General features: G+C 31.4%; 2 protein-coding genes across 3 annotated transcripts; one reads left to right on the forward strand and one right to left on the reverse strand.

The window, feature by feature from the left end:
- Positions 1-7,755: 7,755 nt before the first annotated feature.
- LOC7492297 (50S ribosomal protein L4, chloroplastic) lies at positions 7,756-9,586 on the reverse strand. 2 transcript variants are annotated; one of them, XM_024602526.2, is made up of 2 exons: positions 8,576-9,586; positions 7,756-8,047 (listed from the first exon to the last, which is right to left on the reverse strand). In XM_024602526.2, exon 1 carries the CDS (start codon positions 9,449-9,451, stop codon positions 8,612-8,614), a length of 840 nt encoding a protein of 279 aa, XP_024458294.1. In that variant the 5' UTR covers positions 9,452-9,586; the 3' UTR covers positions 7,756-8,047; positions 8,576-8,611. The 2 variants fall into 2 exon arrangements, with proteins under 2 accessions (XP_024458294.1, XP_002309469.2); XM_002309433.4 differs by having other exon boundaries at positions 8,617-9,582.
- Positions 9,587-19,727: 10,141 nt separating this feature from the next.
- LOC7492298 (transcription factor MYB114) lies at positions 19,728-21,119 on the forward strand. Its single transcript, XM_002308489.4, has 3 exons — positions 19,728-20,106; positions 20,228-20,357; positions 20,491-21,119. The coding sequence occupies exons 1-3, from the start codon at positions 19,971-19,973 to the stop codon at positions 20,816-20,818; spliced, it is 594 nt and encodes a 197-aa protein (XP_002308525.1). The 5' UTR covers positions 19,728-19,970; the 3' UTR covers positions 20,819-21,119.
- The last annotated feature ends 804 nt before the right edge of the window (positions 21,120-21,923 follow it).

Here is a 21,923-nt window from a genome sequence, read left to right on the forward strand (position 1 = left end):
TTTTCTGAAAATAATTTACATAAATAAAAGCACTTCATTAACTTTTCCCTAGAAAGAACAAAGAAAAGAAAAACAGAAATAACCAATGACGACTTGAAGTCATAATTTATTTTCTTAAAATACCATGTCCAGTCTCCTGTATTTAAAGCTAATATTAGTTTAATATTTTTTTAATGTATTTCTTAATAATTTTAGAACTTATTTGAAATTGTGGTTGAAGACTTGCGGTTGTTTTTTAAAATATGTTTCATTCGAAAATATATTAAAATAATATTTTTTTATTTTTAAAAAATTATTTTTGATATCAGCATATCAAAATAATTTGAAAATACTAAAAAAATATTAATTTGAAGTAAAAAAAATAATAAATAAATTTTTTTTAAAAGCGTTTTTGAAACGTAAAAATAAATATAGTTTTAATAAAAAAAATATTATTTTAATATTTTTTAAATTAAAAAAGATTTAAAAATAAAAACACTCTATCGAACACATGTAATCTGCGTATCTTACGTAAAATAACAGTTCATCAGCTTGACTATGCAATCGCACTGAAGTCTTAAATAATTAAATGTGACCAGTTGAACAGGTAAATGTCGTAAACTGGGATCCATCACTCTCTTCCTTGTACTATTAAAAATTATAATGTAATATTTTCTCTGATTGTTTCCTAGATACCATACTTGTCTCTTCCTTGCTTGATGGGTTTAGGTTAATCTTGTGCTAGATTTTCTTTGGATTCTCTTAATTGGGCTGAGAGTGTCACTTTTATCCCAACATTGTGTTTTACTGTCTTACCTACACTCTCTGATTAATCTTTGGTTAACTTTCTTGCCTTGATTGAGACTTGTTCAAAGACGGCACTTCTTAATTACTTGCAGGTTTCTTTTTTTTTCTTTTTTTTCCTGAACCACAGTTTCCCTCGTCTGATGCCGACTTGTTCTTAGGTGGGGTGTGATGCCAGTATTTATTAATTTATTTTCTTAAAAGAAAAACTATTGTAAATTACTCGATACTCTTTTCAGACATGCGAGCACACAAACACACACAAAAAAAAAAAAAAAAAAAAACAATATCATAAGCTTACTTGGAAGAGATGCTGGTCACTGCTGCTGCCTTTCTTTTACTTGCACTCAACAGCATCAAGCCATTTTGAATCATATCCAAATCCTTTGATTTTCCTCTCTCTTTCAATTCCCAGTTTTCTTTATGCTCTCCATTTTCCTTTTCGCTGGACAGCTGCCCTTTGCCCCATCTTTCGTCTTCTTTTGGGCTACCAAGCACCACTTTTTCTTGGCTGCCATTTGTTTTTATTGCATTCTTCATCCGCAGGGTTTTTTTAATTGTATTCTTTCATCCGTTTTCCGTCCAAATCAGTTAGATATGTTAAATTCTTAGTATAAACGGGATTCAATTTTCTCAAGATTTCTAGTTTAAAATAGCATTTTCTTTCATTTTGAATGCAAATTTGGTTAATCTGTAAATTATCCCAGAGGTTTCTGTGTGAACATTTAACGGACTTTAGATGAAAAGCGGATAGAAGGGTAGGATTGAAGACCCAAGTGATGTTAAAAAAAAAATCGATGGACGAGATTAGTGAAGTGTAAGGACTAACCCATGTGTGATGTTTAGTTGGACCAGGGAAACAAACTTCACAGATGCACTTTGGCACCTCTTTCTCAATCAAAATCAATCCCTTTGCCATCAACACTAGCCATCTCGTTATGATCAGGATAGAAATAATTGTTGTTATATGTAATCAAATAACCATTTAAATGAAACGTTAAGCTATAAATATTTGATATTAAGGTCTTCAAAGTATTTAAGAGTTACAATACACGAAGGAAGTCCATTGGCTCGGGATAATATATAATTCTACGCTTCCCCCACAAATTTATAGTATTCAGAAAAACACAATACACCCAACCTTTCCCAAAAAAAAAAAAAAAAGCTTAGAAATGTATGACGAATTCATACTTCAGCCTCCCAGGAAAACTTCAACTCTACATATATAATTCTTAAGATAAATTTCAGGAGTTATTTTTTAAAATGAATAAGAACCCAGAAGGTCCATGTACTTAAATTAAAGTCAAATTGATAATTATAGTGAGCAGGTCAGTAGCTTCGTGGATATTCTATTGCTTGAAATCTGATATCCTGATGTAAAGGATTGGAGGATGATGCAATGTATATCGTTTTGACAATGAAGTGATTGAGTGACAACCTTAAATAAAGAATCTCAGATGCTTCTTTTCCTAAATGATTCTTGAAAGAAATCTTTGATTATGCCACGCGCATACAATTTAAATCCTTTGATTTTGACCACATTGCTAATGATAGATTTTGTAGGATATTGCTCTTGTAGTCGTTAAGATACGCATCCAATTTGATGTGTTTTCATGACGGTTGATGGGGTTGAAAAAGCAGCTAGCAGCGAATCTTGCAGGTTGAATATAAGCATCGAGGGTGCTTGTCTTGCTAATCTTGTTTCTTTCCACTCCATTTTCTTGGCTACAACATTTTATACTAAAGTCAAGAAGAAAAAAAACTTATTTTGCTTTCGATGACCAGAGAAGGATTTTCTTGTGACTGATCATGATGTTAACAAGATCTTGTTTTCATTATCTTGGACTGAACCACCAATCTTTCTTGCAAACCTGTATGTGTGCTGTTCATTTTCAATGGGTGAATTATTAGATGGCCACAAGCCTAATGAGACGATCACATGTCTAAAGTGCTAGTCTTATAAAGTCAGGGGAAAGAGAGGATATATAGTTTGTATGGAGAATAATCTTTTGATGACAAAAACTAAATATTCCATGCCTTCAAGCTTACATGAGCTCGAGATTGTTTGATTTGCAATCTTTCTATAGTACTAGATATGATGAGAACAGGGAATTCTCTGTAGGGGAACGAACCCCCTTTAGATTCTTAAAGATCAGTGCACTTGTTATTATCATTATCTGTATGCGTTGGCGTGTTAATTGATTGGCCTTTGAAATTCATTTCTTTGGTTTGAGAACCACTCACTCACTGTTGTTTTCAACAGAAAGGTACAAAATGGGCACATAATCATCCCCACCAGATCTCGGAAAAGAGCAGTAAACAAGGTGTGGTTGGGGAGATTGTATCTTAGATCCTCAACGAAAAGGAAATTTACCTTCAAGTCTTTTTTATTTATTTTATAAAGGACCTAATATTTTGTTGTCATGGGACCTAAATTAAATATATGCCAGAAAGAACTAGTTGGTCATTGATCACTTGATATAATCCGATAATCTTGTGGCAGGGAATTGGTTCAGATGATAAAGGAAAAGTCTAGTCAGTTTAAGGCCTGAAGCTCGGTTCTCCATTAGCTTTTGGAATGGTTACGTCTTCTATGTCCTTTAAGTTTCGGCATCAGCATAAGTTCATTGAACCCTCTCTATATTTATGTTCTCTTACGGATGTGTGGTGAGCCGATGGATAATATGATGGCATCAAGATTGGCCAAATCGATGGTGCTTGCAGTGTATCGACTTTGTTTACTGATTGTAAATTGACTTTTTATACCTCTAATCTCAATTGTCCAAAATCTTCTTTGATTTCCTTGATAGCAATGATCGAGGGTGGAATATAATGTGATATGCAGGATCATGTATAGCATCACATCAATTAGTTTGGGACTACTTGTTAACATGTTCAAAGTATATACCACCCTTTTCTTAACGGCATGAAAGACATTCAAATCGAAAAGATTTGCCAGCACAAGGCATGGGTGTGAATTTGGACTTTTAGCTGAGCGTGCAGGCTATATCAAGGCGGTTGATCTGATACTTGACTTGCCAACCCAACGATGGAGACTGAAACTGTTGCACCTGTCCACATTATACTCTGTTTCTTTTCTGTTTTTCAGCAATGCATGCCTCAATAGAGAGATGCTAACGTTCAAGTCTACCAAAGTAATTTGCTATTTTCTATTGGGGTTTGGTCAGTTCTGTCCAGTCGGCATTTTAAAAGTACTGCAGAAGCAGCATTGTGGATCATCATCAAGTTCTGCACTTTTCTCCACCAATTCTCATTTTGATATGGTTGTAATTTGTATGTTGTTAGAAGAACATTACTACCTTGTAGGATGCTGATTAGAAAACTCAAAAAAGCGAGTATGGCCCGATTTACAAAAGGGAGATTGTCTACTTTTAATTTCTTGGTGGCAAGAGCCTTATCTAATCCCATGTCTTTGGATTGCGAAGGATCTCATAACAAGAACCTGTTCTATACAAAATATTCCTTTGCTTAATCATGCTCTAAGCTAGATTGTGCCTCTGCTGATCTTTAAAATATTCTTTATTGTATCTGAGCTCTAATCTGTGTGCAACGTGAATTAATGCTGCTGCATCATAGAATTTTAATCTCTCTGACTTTACCTTTTATTCGATATATGAACTTGGTGCATATCAGGCAAATCGTTCGGACACAATATTCCTTATGTCACACTTGGTTCTTAGGACTATATTATAAGATTTTATTCATTTAATTGCTGTTTAATTCTATCCATAGCTGAGCTTGCACTTCGATTATCTCTGTTGGTGTGCTTTTCATTAAAGATAATCGAATAAAGTACATTCTTCAAAACTAGATGATGAGGTACAAGAATCAAAGCAAAGATGTAATTAATCCCTGTATTTCCCAGTCCAACCAACATTTTGTGTTCTCAGAATCTCAATCCAAAAAATGGACAAAGAGGATGGACCTGTTAGCTATCTTAATATTCTGCAAATCAATAAACTATGCTTGAATATATTCCAATATAAACATACCCAGGAAGCCTCATATCCTAAAGATCATACAAATCAATACTTATCCATCAGCAGCTGTGCTTCTTCCATGACAATGATCTCGAATGGACCACCCTTGAATACACTAAGTTGAACTAAAAAATCTCAGTCGATTGGAAGGGGACAAATTATATAACCTCTTCAATATACGTGCACAGGTTGTCTGTTCCTTGCAGGACAGTGGTCTTGCTCATGCATTGTCTTTCTCTACATGGTCTTATTGGCAGTAATGTTTCGAAAGAACCATTTAGAGTTTTAGCACAATGATTATGTATTTGAAACCAGTAGTATTGATCATTCAGATGTTGAAGAAATTTGTCCGGTGAATATTTCCTGCACTGCAGTGTGCAATTTATCTGTCAGAGTTACATAAGCTATTTAGGCTGATGCTTTCCTTCATCCCTTTACTGATTTTGTCTTATATGTTACATTTTCTCATTTTCATCACATCCTTTTGAATTAACGTGTTGGAAATTTGACATGTTTCTTACAACATGATTTTTTTTCAAAAATTATACCTTGATCCCTATATTTTATTTATGTACAAAAAAGTCCTTGATAGAAAGTTCTTTCATCGTACTTTACAATAAATATAATTCACCTCCAGGTTGGTTAATCGTTATTTTACTCCTCGGATAAAGAAAGATTTTATTAACCATGTGGGGATGTTGTTCAATTGGTCATATTTTACATTTACTTTTTAAAGATTCGAGTCTCACAAACCTCAAGACCACTGGAAACTTACATGGTCGTTAATTTCAAGATTCGTGAGATCAGTCAAGAGGCGCGTAAACTAGCCCGGACACACACGTTAAAAAAAAAAAACTATTGATAAATAAACAAAATATGAGGAGTAACACCATACCCTTGTTAAAACTTTTATACATCAACTATGATGATGATTAATGGCGATATTAAGTGAATAAAGATGAAAGAAGGGTTTATATTTTTTCACATGTTTTTGTATTTCAAAAATATTTTAAAAAAAGCTTGAATTTTTAAAAAAAATTTCTTTACTTTAAATTAAAATTTTTAGTATTTTTAGATTATTCTTATGATATATTAATATTAAAAATAAATTTTAAAAAATAAAAAAATATATTATTTTAATATATTTCCAAACAAAAATTATTTTAAAAAACAATTAATACTAAAGCACCAAACAGTTGACCTAAATCAAAGTGGAGTGGAGTTGGAGATTGTAAATGCCAAGATTGTAGCACCTGCTTCTGAATTGGTGCTCATTCACTGATGGCATATCATTGATATTGATCTTTCTCAAACTCGGGCAAGTCAAATCCAGCAAACTACCCAAAACTTACCCTACTTTATAAAGAAGAAAGAAATTCTAACATTCTCTAAACTCAAGTGCAAATTCATGTGGAAAATATCAGCTGTCTTCTTTGAAGCTTTTGCTCCAACTTAATGCGTATCCCTAAGCATATCAAGAGAATTCTACTAAGACTAGAGAACCATGAGATGAAAGCCTCGACTAGTTGCTGAAACTGCTGTTAGAAATGACTAGAGATAGCTAATCAGTTGTGTAAGGGAGAAATATTAACACAAAACTTCTGGAGACAACTTCGTTTATTACACCCACGGATAGGCATAAAGCAAAGGATTCGTAAAGCGAGTAAAACACGAGGCTCCATATGAATTTTGTATATCATTTTTTTTTTGCTGCAGGCAATATAATTTTCCCAAGTTTCCTCTGCTTTATACAGTCTACGCGTCATTCAACTACACTGTTCTAGCACAACCATGACAAATATTTCCTTTACACATAAAATATTAATCCACTCGCACCACCCTAATTAAATAAAAAACTAATATTCGTAGGTGAGCAGTCGAACCCAATTCAACAGCTATATCTAAGTATCAAACTTAGATAAGATATTCGCACCTAAAATCCTACATCGATCTTGAAGCCTAAGACAATCTATAATATACACAAAGTATGGTATAGTAAGCTCGCAAAAGGACACGATCTTGATGGGGGTCAAAGTACTAACAAGTAAGAAAACTTAACAAGAAGAAGCGAATCAGGCATGGGATGCATCACACAAGGAGTTAAGAGGGCACAAAAGAGTAAACTACTACTTCCAGGATGCTGAAGTAAATCAAGTGCCTGACTACAATAAGCTATTTGGCTCAGAAGGCAAATTGAGTTCAAGCATTCCAAGATAGTATAAAGATACTAGCACTAGCCAAATTCAGGCTAAAATGAACTTTCATCGAAGCATGAAACTGTGCAGTGCAGTACAGTACAGAGGAGTGCTAAACATTAATGCACATTCCCTAAAGCTTATGAAGAGAATTTTAGCAGTCTTAAAAGACACATGAAGTATCCCTACTCGTATTAAGAGAATTCTGAAAGACCAAAACACACATGTTAGAGAAGCATCTGACAAATAAAGCAGTTTTGTTGACAAGTTAAAAATTAACCATTGACTCTGTTTTTGTATCATATATTGTTTAATGCTGTCATACATGGTATGTGAGAATGGCTAGACTCAAACTTGAGATGCAAACAGATGGCGAAGCATCAGTAACCAAAATGTCCATTGCTAACTACCAAATTCTGCTTCTAGACACTCTTAAAAGTGGAGGATGAAATAATAGTTATATCATCAACTTATAAAAAATCGTTCACTGCCAGTTCTATTTTAAATTTTTTGCCTGAACTTTCTGCTTCAAAAATTTACAAGCACCACCAACAAAAACTTTTTTCACGAATCATGATAATGACTGATAATGACTTCCTAGATTAACGAGCAATAAATATGAATCAATATGTCGATTTTATTTTTTCTTTTCTAACAATTGGCAATCTGTTGGGGGCATTTTATAAAGATGCAGATTGCCAAAAACAAGAACAGAACAATAATAGACTGCAAAAGAGTAAATAATAGTAATCAGAATTAAGGAAAAAGAAAAGGGCTGAACAGAAAAGCAATACTCGGATAGAATAACAAGTAATGTGACTGGCCTAACTAGATACATTTTCAACCAAGAGAAAGAGTAAATTGATAGAAAAACAATACATGGAAGGGATACCCAAAAAAACCCATGCAAAATGATAAATCTGCTGCCCAAAAATCAGGTAAATGTCTGCTTCAGCACAACAGAGACCATCTTCATGGTTATATGAAGGGCAATGATCCAAGGTCAAGGTGGTTAGAAAATTCTTCACCATCAGTCTGCTGCATCAGCATTTTCATTTCCTTCTGTGTCTGCATCTCAGGACCAAGAACAAACAAAAGATAAGCATCAAAGAATATCCAAGAGACATCACAACGAAAAAAGCACTCAAGAATTTCATCACACCCAGTAGCCATATTAAATTGCAGAGAACTAAAAAGAGAAAATTGCAAAAACAGGAAAAAGAAACAAGTATACGGTTATGTTGAATCAGGAAGCAATGACAGCATTCAAGACATTGAAACAAAATATCCAACAAATATAACAGATCAGAGCCTTAACTAACAGCTCTTAGTTATAAAGAAACAAAACACAGACCTAATTGCCAAACGCATCAGTTGCATTACTTACTGCCAAACCAGCAAAAAACAAAATCACTTCCTTTCCGCACCATCACAATATGATGCAAATTTTATCTACATTTCGCATATTAGTGAGTTAGCCACTCACTTAAGGGTAACAGAATATAATTTTAAGCCAAACAATTAAATTTCAGACATTAGAAATTGTCAAATACGTCATATTCTATCCTAAATTTCAAAATTAGTAACCACAATTACCAAAAAAACAACGTAAATAACCACATTGCCATCAATTTAACCTTCAGTTTCATCTTGATCATCCTCTTCATCGTCTTCGTCGGTCTCTACTTCAAAATCAACTCCATATCTACCATTCAAATAATCCACAGTATCGGGCGTAAGAACCAACTTATCCGAATTCAAAATATCGAACAAATTCAAAGTCCTGGGCGTCAACATCCTCAAAGTCCCAATATTCCTGCTCGACAATCCCACATTATCACTAACATCCATCATCAAAAACATAACTTTCTCTTTCGGGTCCAATCCCCACCGATTCATTGCTTCTATAAACTCCTTCGTCTTCGGCTTCTCAAATTTATCCCCAAATTCCTCAACACAAATCACGCTCTCGCTCTCACTCGCAGCACTTGATAAAGCCGTCGACATGGCTAGCCGTTTTTCCTTCCTGTTTATCTTAATGGACCAGTCTCTGGGCTTGGGCCCAAATATCACGCCACCACCAGGGCGAAGTGGGCTGCGCATGGACCCACGGCGAGCTCGCCCCGTTTTCTTTTGAGGGTAGGGTTTTCTGCCACCGCCTCTAACTTCACCGCGGGTGAGAGTTGAGGCAGTGCCACGTCGCTTATTTTGTTGGTCTGTGATGATTCCTCGGTGAACGACAGCACGAGCGGTCTCGGGTGGCGCTGACTTGAGGTCTAAGTAAGTTTCGCCGATTTTTTCCCCGGTGAAAGAGAGGATTGGAAGGGTTGCTACTTGGCAAGAAATGGAGAGGGATTTAAGGGAATATTGGGGTTTCGTAGTGGATAATGAGGTCAATTTGGGGATTTTGTTGTGAGAAGAAGAGAGGAAAAGAGAGGAGGAGAAGAAGGAGAGTGAAGTGGAGGCGGACATTGTTGGCGAGAGAGGCAAATTTGTTAATGAGATGGTGGGCTGCTGCTGCTGCAGAGAGTGAGAGAGGAGGAGAGCGAGGAGTTATCCACTCGTTTGCCTATCCATCGGGTGAGATGATGATGTAATAAGGAATGCTTAAGTTAGAGAAGAGACTACGTCGTTTTAACTTGTAGGTGCCTTTTCTTTTCTTTCGGTTTAACGAGCAAGGGCATCCTCGTCCTCGAGCTATTTTTTGTCATGGTGGCATATCCACCTCGAAAAATAGTCCGAATCACTAGGTTGTTAGATAAACTTGTAAGTCATGGGTTAATTTATATTTATAATCTTTATTGGTGTTTATTTTTTTTATAAAAAAAATAGTTTCAACGATGAAGTATATAAAAGATAAAAATATATTTGATTGAGGAGATAAAGTTGAATATATAAAATAAATATATTTTTAGATAATTTTAAAGTAAATTTTTATATTTTTAAAAACAAGATAAACTTGTCACAACTATCTCTATATATTTTTTTTTATCTTGATATAATAACCAAACACTATATTAGGTTAAAGAATAAAATAATTTTTCACTATTGGCTAAGGCCATTTTGAAGACAGAATATCATTTATGAAGAATAATAAGTAATAACATTTTTGTTTGTTAACATAACCACACAAATTATGTTTGTTTATCTCTAGATTTCACTTAATTGATGGCATTCATTGCATGAAGCAAACATTATATATAATCTCTCAGTCTCAATATAATCATCAAATCATTCAAATATTGGCTTCATATCCCAAAGCATTAAAAATAGTTTGACTTCCCCCTCTCACATCTCTTCTTATGCTTAATATTTTTAATTCTCATAAACTAACTTTTGCATAATATCTCAATAAAGCATCAATTATAAGACATACAATGTGTCCTTAAAGAATGATGGGTTTTGGGCATTTCAAGTTTTTTTATTTTTTCTTCTTTCTTTTAAGGTTTAAGGTTACTATTAAAATAAAAAATTGGCATGGCGAATTTATTGGGTTCCCATACATAAATTACTATTCATCATAATAATGAAATTACTATTTTGTCATCATAATAATAAAAATCAATGAACATTACCCTTAAGAGTAAAAAAATTTAAAAGGTTGATCGACTCTTAAGAGTAAAAAATTTTAAAAGGTTAATCGAGGGCAATTCAATCTTTTCATATTTTAAAAACATAATATAAATACAACATTACTCTTAAAAGCAATTTAAAAAAATTCATCCATTGTCCCACATCCAAACACCTTTTTCACAAAGACTTTGGAAGCGTCTCATCGTGATTTTTCCAGTGGTGTGGCGCATGTACACAGTAATGAGGATGGGCTCACATGGACTTTTTTATTCTCTTCCCTCTTTTCTCTCTCTTGTCCTTTTATTTTTTTTTAATTCAATTTGGTCCTTATTCTTTTGATTGTTATTTGTTTTGTTTTTTAATCTTTTTTTATCAATGTTTTTCTTCAATTACATTCCTCATCATTTAATTTAATTTAATTTTTATATTAAATTTGGTCCTTATTTTGTTGAATGCTATTTTTTTATCCTTTCCTAGTTGAATTTTGTTTTTAATTTCATGTCTTAACATTTGATTTCAAATTATTTTTATATCAAATGAGTCTATTTTATTTTTTTATTGCTATTTCTTTTGTTTTGGATCCTTTTTTTATTATATTTTTTCAATTTTATCCCTCGATATTTAGTTATTTTTTAATTTTTATATTTTGTCTTGGGCTCATGACTATGGTCATGAGTTTCGAAGTTTAGCATAGGTTGACTTTAGTTTTTTTAAAAAGTTTTTTTTTTAAATTGATTTTTTTTTCAAAATTTATCCTTCAACATTTAATTTATTAGGAATTGATCTTCATGTTTTTTCTTCACTTTCCTTTGTGGGGTTATCTCAATCGTGTATCAATGGTCGCTGGGTTAGTAAGTTCAACACATGTTGACTTAGATCTTTTTAAAAAAAAAATATTTTTTTTTCAATTTCTCCCTTCAATATTAGGTTGTTTAATAATTGAGCTTCATAGTTTTTTTTTTTTTGACAGGGTTACCCCAATATGATGACCAAATCGCAAATCTAGCATGCTAACTTAGATGAGCTTAAGTCAAGTCTCTTTTTTTTTTAATCTTTTTTATGTTAATTTTTTTATCAATTTATTTATTGTCGTTCTATCTTTTTATTCATATTATTTAAATAATCCAAGCTTATTAAATTCAATCAAGTCAATAACCCGAGTCTTGATTATTTTTTTTTATTAACATTTCAGTCACCATAACATCCCCCTTTTACTTTGAAAAGATTTAGGCTAACTTGTGGCGTAGCACGATCTCCTATTTGGTTAATACTATTAGGGTTAGTTTAATCCTAAAATTATGTTAAACAAGTCATCTGTATGTTATTTTATTGTAATTTTATTAGTTTGAATAATTAATAAGAACTAACTGAGGAGGAGAAATCTTCTCACAAAGCATTGTTTATTGGGAAAGTAAGTTTTTTTTTTTAATTTCATTCTTTAACATTAATTTCACCCTTTAAAATTGAATTTATTGGAGATTGAGCTTCACAATTTATTTCGGTTTGCTTTTTATAGGATTATTTTAGTTTCAAGACTGAGTTAAGATTTATGATTTATTTTGGTTTGCTTTTCATGAGGCTATCTTAGTTTCAATACTCGATTCACGACATCTTCGTACTAACTTAGTTGACTCAAGTTTTTTTTTATCATTTTTTATGAAAAAAATTTCAATTTCATCATTTAATATTGGGTTGATTAGAAATTAAGTTTTATAGTTTGTTTCAGTTTGTCTTCTATGAGGTTATCTCAGTCTCATGACCTGAGTCACAGGTTTAGCGAGTTGACTGAAGTTTTTTTCATGTCTTTTTTTTATTGATTTTTTTTCAATTTCATCCTTCAACATTAGATTGATAAGGATTGGGCTCGTAATTGTTTTATTTTTTTTCTTTTAGGTTATCTCAGTCTCATGATTAAAGCTTGGTAAGTTAACTTGAGGTGACTTGGGTTATTTTTTTTATTTTTTTTAATTGATTTTTTTTTAATTTCATTCTTAAGAATTGGGTTGATTAAGAATTGAGCTTTAAAATGTTTTTTTCATTTAGTTTTTGTAAAGTTATCACGATCTTATGATCCTGGTAGCAAATTTTACGTGTTAACCTGGGTTGACCTGAATCGATCCAATATGTTGTCATCTCAATATAAAAAAAAGTGTCATGCTGAATTATTATTTTAATCAAACTACGTTTTTTATAGTTGTCCAGGTTATTTTTGAATTTGTCAAATCAGTCGAGTCCTATTAGTCAATCCCTATACCTTTTTTTTTTTTTTTTTGAAAACATGTTAGCATTGTCTAATTTTTTTTCAATACTTTAAAAAAAAAAATACAACCTGTAGCAGAGCACATATAAATAATATAGTGAAATCTAACAAAAGAATTTATAAAAGATATATGTGATTTTTTTAGGTACAAATTGAATGTAATTAAACTTGTAATTCACTGCCCCCACGCGTTTTTGTTGTAGTGGAGTGTGCAACCGTTGACTTTGTAAAGCCCATCAAAGGTTATTATGTGAAACACATTAAATGGCCCATATAATTATTGTTACTTAAAAAAATAGATAATAATTATTCAGTTTAGATTTTAATCCAACTTAATTATAATCGGAAATGTAAAAAAACCGAATCAAATAAAAGAATCAAAGTAAAAAAAATGTAAAAAAAAATGTTTTGCCTTAAATTATAAACAAGCTTTGTTGCACATAATTGTCTATTTTTTTTTATTTTTTTTTATGAAACGATATTTTATCAATATATTTTTAAATATCTTACTAATAAATGACAGATAAAAAAAATATACCTATATATATTTTTTAAATTCTCGGGAGTCTTGAGTGTAGTGCCTACAAGACCTGAATGAGCTTGGCAGTGCGCCAAGCCGAGCCCCAGGTGGAATTAAGTTTATCATAATCCGTCATGTCTTAGTCTTTTAATTGGATAAAATGAATGAAATATATTTTACAATGTAACTCAAAATATCATAAAGATGAAGGTACATTCTAGTATCTTTTCTCTATAAAATAGCTAAACTCATGGACTATAAATACATCATAAAATCTTCAGGATATTTTTTTCTACAACATATATATTTTTATAGCATCTTTTTCTATAATATTATTGTATTTTCTCTTTTTAAAAAAGATAATTATTTAAGTATCGAAAAGTCTTCACCTCCAACAAATAAGATTTTTTGCAGGTACTAACCATAAGTTACATTGGTTTACCAAACACCAAATATATGTCATCGATCACCTTAGCTATGAAAAATAAATAAAATTATTAGGACTAATTAATTAACTAATTATTCAATTTAGGAATCTATTCCTAAACAACTTTGATTTTTTTAAAGTATTTTAACTTGAAATTTTCATATAGAATTCCAATTGTCTCCTTATAGGCTTGTGGATATGCTTTTATAAGATAAAAGAGATTATTATATATTTGGTGTGCTTTTCATTATTTTTTGTTTTAAAATAGTGTATCTACATTTATTTGACTATGTAAATATGAGAACTTTCATTTTTCTTAGAATCAAAGTGTTTTTTAAAAATTTAGTGTCTATACATTATCAGTGCCTCTGCCACTATCTCTCGGCGCAGTCTACACGTGCTGGTTGTCTATAGCAGGGTCTGCATGTAGGAGAAAGGACCATCTAATGGTCTGCTTTTTGACAGACCCAGCATCAAAAGGAGCGCACGACATCATATATTTTTGTATGGTTTGGGTTGCATATATATGGAAATGGGCCATCTATCATTTCCACTGGGCATGGGTTAAACCAACGGGCCGCATAAAAATTATTTCTAACCAGATCGTTATTTGAGCCAGTTTGCTCTGTCATAAGAAGTTGAATATTAGGTAAATAAAGAGAACCAGAAAAGAAAAGAGGTTTTGTTTAGATTTGAATGTTTTAGTGAAAGCCTATATATATAATGACACTTGAAATTATTATAAATAAAAAAATTAATTTTCAGAATTAATTAATTATACATGACACGATCTTAGTCTATTAGGTCGAGATGGAGATAATGGCTGAAATAGTTGGATAATATTATTAGTAGATTACTTTTCGTGAAATATTTTATGAAATTTTATAAATTAAAAATATTTTTCAATAAATAAACTAAATTTAAAGATTAACTTTAAATATGTTCCCTCTTTTTGTTATTATGATGGGAGTCTGTTTTTTTTTTCTGTTCTTGTATATGTTGTACATATTTATAAATTTACTAGTTAACCAGCATGATTAATTTTGATATTAATAAATCCTTACATTCTGATTTAAAAAAAAAGTTAACTTTAAGATATTTTTCTCATATTATTTTTTCTGTAAAATATTCCATAAAAAACAAGTACATAAAAGATATTTAAAAAGAAGGAGAGAATCTAAAAAGTATTTTAAACTTTATACAATAAAAACCAGACAATAAGTTAAAAGATTAAATCATTGGGGGTGAAGAACAACAAGATAAATGGTTATTTATTTGTGCGAGCTTGGGAGTGACTGAAAGAGATTGATGTCATCGATGATTTGTACGTAAGAAGTATGTCGTTTGTCTTTAGCTATGAGTGGATGAGTGTAGTCAAATCAAAGGATGTATTTTCCAATGAGATATTATTCCACCTATATTATAGACCATAGAGTTTAGGTTAAAATGAACTGATGATGAATATCCGACGGCGAGTAAAAAGTAAAAACAGGCCGGACAACAAGATTCACCAGCGGTTATTTTTTATTGCTCTACAGTGAGTGTTTGGTAATTCTGACTGTTTTTGTAAAAATATTCTTTGATTATAAATATATTAAAATAATTTCTTTTTTATATAAAAATCATTAAAAAAATTAATATAAAGTCGTTTCAGTAACCAACAAAAAAAAAAAAAAAACAGTTTATACACATTAACAGAATAGAACATTTAGTGTGTTTTTGAACCTGTTGGCAAGTTTCTATCAAAAGCATAAAATAATGCTAGCCTTTTTTTTATTAATTTTTTTTATGTTTTCATATTATATTGATGTACTGATATTAATTAAGTTTTAAATTGTAGTTGGCTATATAGAAAAACATTATTTTTTTTTTATTTTTTTACATAACTGATCGTAATTTATAAGGTAGATAAATGGGTTTTTGGAAGTATTTATCAGAAAAAATGATATAAATAAATTTAATCACGAGAATTTAGAATATGCTTGATGAAATTGCTTGAAAAGTTTTGGCAAGCTGATATTGTTAGGATTAAGAGTTTTTTTTTTTAAAAAAAAAGTGTTTTTGAAAAAAATATATTTTTATTTTATTATTTGTTTTAAATTAATTTTTTTGATGTTTTCAGATCACAACGAGCTACGTTAAAAATTAATTTTAAAAATAATAAAACATATTATTTCAATATATTTATAAATCAAAAACAATTTTAAAAACAATGGATATAAGGTAAACAAGAGATTTATAAATATGCTCGGAGAAATGGCGGTCACGTGTCATTGAATACCGTTACATCTTAGACGAGTTAGGAAAATAAAAACGAAGTCAATTAACCACAAATTCATTAATAACGATTAATGTTTAGGTTTCCAGTCGAAGTTGATCTTGATTTCATTTGACCATCAGCATTCCTTTGACTAAAAAGATTCGGAGATGATTGAGTTTACATATTTCCCAGTATTTTATATAAAGTTCTTTGCCAAGCCACGCTCAAGATGGGTTCTGTACCTTATAATTCATGACATACCATCACTTAATCGCTCTGCTATAAATTATTTAAAACAAATCCCTAGACAACTAGATGTAGCAATTTCCCATTTCCCATGTATACGTACGCACACCTAAGAAATTAATGTAGCATGAGCAGTATTAACATATAAATTCACGGTCTAGATTATAAAATTAGGATAAATATATATAAAATAAACTATCAAGAGCAAGTATACTGCGTATATCATAAGGGCTCTGAGTTGCTTTCTTATTCTTAGCTCAGGCCTAATTAATTAAGCCCAAGACGCCTTCTTGGAAGATAGGGTTCATCCTTTGCTATGAAGAAAACCATAGAAAGTTCCGTTAAGGTTCATATGGATGATGATTCAGGTTTGATTGATGAAGATAGCCTCTTGACTGAGGAGGATTTGAAGAAACCAAACCACCATTTGCTGATATTGAAGATTGTAAGCATAGAGTTTCTATACAAACTCATGTGTATTACCCAAAATTTGTTTGTGAAGTTGGTGATTGTGAAGTGGAACCACATACGTGTTTATTTTTGCATTTCAAAAATGTTTTTGAAAAAATTGAAATTTATTTTATTTTTTTTCTGCTTCAAATTAATATTTTTTTGATGTTTTCAGATAATTTTGATACGCTGATATAAAAATAATTTTTAAAAAATAAAAAAATATTATTTTAATGCATTTCCAAATGATAAGCACTTTGAAAAGCAACCGCAATCACACTTCTAAAGCTTGCAAAAACTATAAACGCCGGTTAGACAAGGAGATTTGTATGTTTGACTACGGATCAAATTATCAAAATAAAGACAAAGAAGTAAAAATAAATTGTCAGTAATATTATTTTAAAGTGAATTTTTTTATTTCTAAAATAAAAGGCGCATGGAGAACATGTTTTTAAATATATTTTTATCCCTAAAATATTATTGGTCAACCCAAATATATAAGGATGAAATAGTTATTATTAACCTTAAAAACCTACTCAGGAGTTGATTTAGGACAAAATCTAGATAATGGATAGAAAGAATTAACCTGGATTGATTTTAATTTTGTTTTTTTAAAATGATTAAAACGATATCGTTTTAATATTTTTTTTAAGAAGTAAACAAGTTTTAGGTTAAGTTTTGATATTCCTGGATAGAGATCTTAAATGATATATATATATATATATATATATATATATATATATATATATATATATATATAAAAGTTTACTAATAAAAAAAATGGTATACACAGTAATTATTTTTATGAAGATATCAAGTGGATGATATATTTAAGTTCCGAAAAAAATGATATTAAACATATGAAAGCTAATACGAAGAGCATATAGCTTGCCTGTCAAGATAAATTAAAAAAATTAGGAGATTCACCAAGTTACGGTGCACCCGCGTAATGGATTTGTGCCAAAAAGGGCGGTCCGCGAAACAAAGAAGATAGGGGCAGTGAGGGATGGCACGTGGGGGACAACACAGACACAACACTTTGAAATAAATTAGTGTGAAGAGGCACAGAGATTCATGAAGAGGAGAGAACAGTATCATGTGATCATTGGAGAATAGACGCATCCATTTTACCGTGAAATAAGAAGAATCTAAATAATAAATAATAAATAATAAATTCATATGTACCTTAATTATTTTATAGCCCCAAGCTTTAAGATTGATGATGCAGTGATGGATTTGACTGTCGTTTTGACCTTCTCGTTGTCATCAACGTGCTTGATTGATGCCCCAAGTCCTTGTTCGTAACACCTCGCCTTATATTTTAAACTGTATGGAGTCCATATCTCTCGTGAAACAAGAGCATATCACATGCAAATGAGCTTGCATGCTGGCTTCCGACAGTTCTATTCTTCTCCGTGCAATTAAGGAGGGGTGATTCAGATTATACTGCCCGGCTATTTTTCAAAATAGTTATTTATTTGAAAATATATTAGAATGAGAGTTTTTAAATTTTTATTTTATTTTTAACATCAATATATTAAAATCATCATGAATTAATAGAAAAACATTAATTTAATATTTTTTTAAGCTAAAAACACTTTAAATATAAAAAAAAGGTTGAGAGCACAAATAGTTTTTTGACAGTGTTATTAAACCTGTCCAAGTTAATCAATCTTGAAACCACCCGACTTAGCTTTTTATCGAACTCGAGTTTCCAATTAAACCGCATAGAAGTTAGCTCGATTTAAATTGATCGATTTCATGGGTCCAAATGTAACATTGATGGCCAGAAAAGGCATGGTTTAGCTCTTAAAAAACTCAAGAGGACAACTTTATTTTAAAAATATTGAGACAATAACAAATTATATCGACTAATTATATGATAAAAATGTATTGTATGAGACAAGAAGGCAATTTAATAACCTCGATTTAATTATATGATAAAAATATATGCTCATAAAAATTAAGCATCAACCTAAAAGTAGACACTTATTTAAGATAGTGATAACCCTATAGAAAACAATAAAAAATAAATCATGCAGTCTATTTCCCAACCAATCCAATACTAAAGGGAAAACTAAAATTAAAAAACATATCCGGTTGGTGAGTAAACTTGTCAAACCTGCGAATCTAGTAACACGGGCTAGCACGACAAACCTGTAAATCAAGTTATAGACTCCACTGAGATTATGATATGTTTTTTTTTTTTCAAAACTATCTTTTATTTAACTATATAATAACAAAAATAGTTGATCGCAAAATCGAATACCAACTCAATAACGAGATTTTTTTAGACAATGATAACCTCATAGAAAACAAAATGAAACAAATGGTAAAAAAAAAAATTCTCAATTAACTCAATATATAAGGATAAAATTGAAATAAATTAATTAAGAAAAAAAAGTTACACTCGCTAAACTCGTGAATCAAGTTAAATAGCCAAACCCGTGAACAAGTCCATGAACTTTAAAAGTTTAATAACATGACTTTTCTCTCAAACTATTTTTGTTAATTATATAAAAAAACAAATGATTAAAAAAGTCAAGTTCAATTTAAAAATAAAAAAAATAAAAAAACACCTCTCCAAACCCGTAAACTGGAACAATTTGAATTGCCTTGATAAATTCACAAATTACGTTAATTCTATAGAAAGATAAAATAAAAAAATAAATTATAAAACTAAATTCTCAACCATTTCAATATTAAAAGATGGAATTGACAAAAAAAAATTTGAAAAAAAAAATTATATCAAAAAACCAATAACAAAAAAAAAAAAACAAAAAGGAAGAAAAAAAGCAAAACACTATATATTACTTTTATAATTGACATTTCAATATGAGTGAACAGTGGTTTCCATATTAATTCCTCCTCACTTTACTTACATTTTTGTCCTGGATAAGAATATAGGCGCAGTAACTCACAGTCACATGTATAGACTTGTGACGTGCTAAAATTTTTCTCCTCCCGCTATCATGAGCCATATGGGCTTTCACTTGGGGAGACTGAGAGGCAGATTCTGACGCACTAATATTATATACAGTTAGTTGGGATTCATACATTTACCAAAGAAAGGTAGCTAGAGGAAAGAGACCGTATCTCCCCCATCTATTTACTCCTAGAATATATAACTTGAGGACTTGAAGTGGAACTCACTCGAACGCTGTCTTCCTGTCTGAAACACCAATCTTGCTTCCTTGAGAGAGAGAGAGGGAGGGAGGGAGGGAGGGAGGGAGAAGAAAAACAAGAAAAAAGCCGATGGCTCCTAGGAGCAGTAAATGCAATAAAAAGGAAGCTAACAGAGGAGCATGGACAGCTGAAGAGGACCAAAAACTTGCCCAAGTCATTGAAATTCATGGTCCGAAGAGGTGGAGATCCGTTGCAGCCAAAGCAGGTACTCTAAAGGAGTATATTAATCATGAATGTCTTTAATAAAGACAAATGCAAGCTTTAAGTCCAGCTGTTTATTTAGAATTCATCAAGTATTTTGGGTTTGATCATACTGTTTACTGCAGGTCTGAACAGATGTGGTAAGAGTTGCAGGTTGAGATGGATGAATCATCTTAGACCAAATATTAAGAGGGGTAACATATCAGACCAAGAAGAGGACTTGATAGTTAGGCTTCATAAGCTCCTTGGAAACAGGCAAGTTTATCACAATTTCCTTCTCTCTCTCCCCCCCCCCCCCCCTCTCCCTCTCCCTCATTATTATTTTTCACTGCTGAAATATATGTTGTTTTCAGTCTTTTAACTTAAACCAATTTATTCCCTTATCTAGATGGTCTTTGATAGCTGGAAGACTGCCTGGAAGGACTGATAATGAGATCAAGAATTATTGGAATTCTCATTTGAGCAAAAAAATAAAGCAAAATGAGAAGCCAGTGAGAAGCTCGACATGGCAAGAACCTGATACTGTGAAAACTAAGGTACTGGACATGGACAATGTTGCCAAGAGAAGTGAGGAGGGTACCTCTAAGACACTTGAGGACTCAAAATTTAGCTTTGGTGGGGATGGATTCTTTGATTTCTCCAATGAGGATCCTCTGAATTTGGAATGGATGAGTGAATTCCTCGAACTCGATGAGACTTTGTATGGCTTTCCATGATAATATTGTAAGTTTTAAGCCTTTGTGAAGCCTTTTGAGTTAGTAGTAGTTTATGCATTTGTATTTTTGTGACGGCTATTGACAGTTAAGGAAGTCTTTGCTGATCCATGGAAAACCCTTCAGTTTCACACACATCGATTGCCAACTGCTTTGGCATCTACAAACAGAAGAAAACAAAGAAAAACTGGATTTTCCATGGATGGACAAACACTTCAGTTGATAGTTTCCTTCTGTTCTGATTCAATGTAAAACGATGATAGCCTACATTTTTGTCTAATATTATGATTGTACAGTTCGAATCTCTTACATTTGCAAGTATAATGTCTTTGATATTCCATCAAATAAAGGATCTGTCTTGAGTGATGTAAAACCACAACTTAACTAGCTACTACTATTTGGTTGGTCCTAGTTAAGTCATCTAAAGGCAGGAAAAAATCCTGGGAAATTTTTGGTGTGTGGGGTAAATTCTTTCCAAGGAGTCCTCCGCCAAATAAATTTTAGAAAAAAATCAGAAGGCAATCGTATTTTTTCTTATAAAAATGGAAAAGGTGAACAGAGTTCCTCTGTTTCAGAATCCATGAGATGAACTTAAACTAAACATTTTAAGGTGAAGCAACAAATAAAAAGGTTTTCTCTGTTTTAGTCGACCCATCCAAGCAGAGTTTAATACTCTATTCGACTTCTCACAAGGAAACAAGTAAACACTCTGTATGCCAATTTATGAGCATTAACAAAAATCTAAGGCATTTTTACTGCACTTTTTTTTTATTTACTTTTGTGTTTTTTCTATTCTCATCATCTATTATTTTTAATTTTATATTTTTATATTGTATTAACTGGAAGTTAGACTCGGCAATTTATTTTTTTCCTATGTGTTTATTATGGTGTCAAAAACAATATCTTGATATTGGATTTTGAAAAAAAAAATAATTTCATTGCTTAAAAAAATTTAAAATTCAGGGAAAAAAATTGATAGATATTCAGGTTTTTTATTTAATTTTTTTCCACCGTCCAAAAAAATCAATTTTTTACTCCAAAAATATTTTATCCCAATTTTCTAGCTATCTCTATGTGGCAGGTCATTATTTTTTTCAAAAAAAGAAGG

Source organism: Populus trichocarpa, chromosome 6, assembly GCF_000002775.5.
Source record: "Populus trichocarpa isolate Nisqually-1 chromosome 6, P.trichocarpa_v4.1, whole genome shotgun sequence".
Lineage (NCBI taxonomy): Eukaryota > Viridiplantae > Streptophyta > Magnoliopsida > Malpighiales > Salicaceae > Populus > Populus trichocarpa.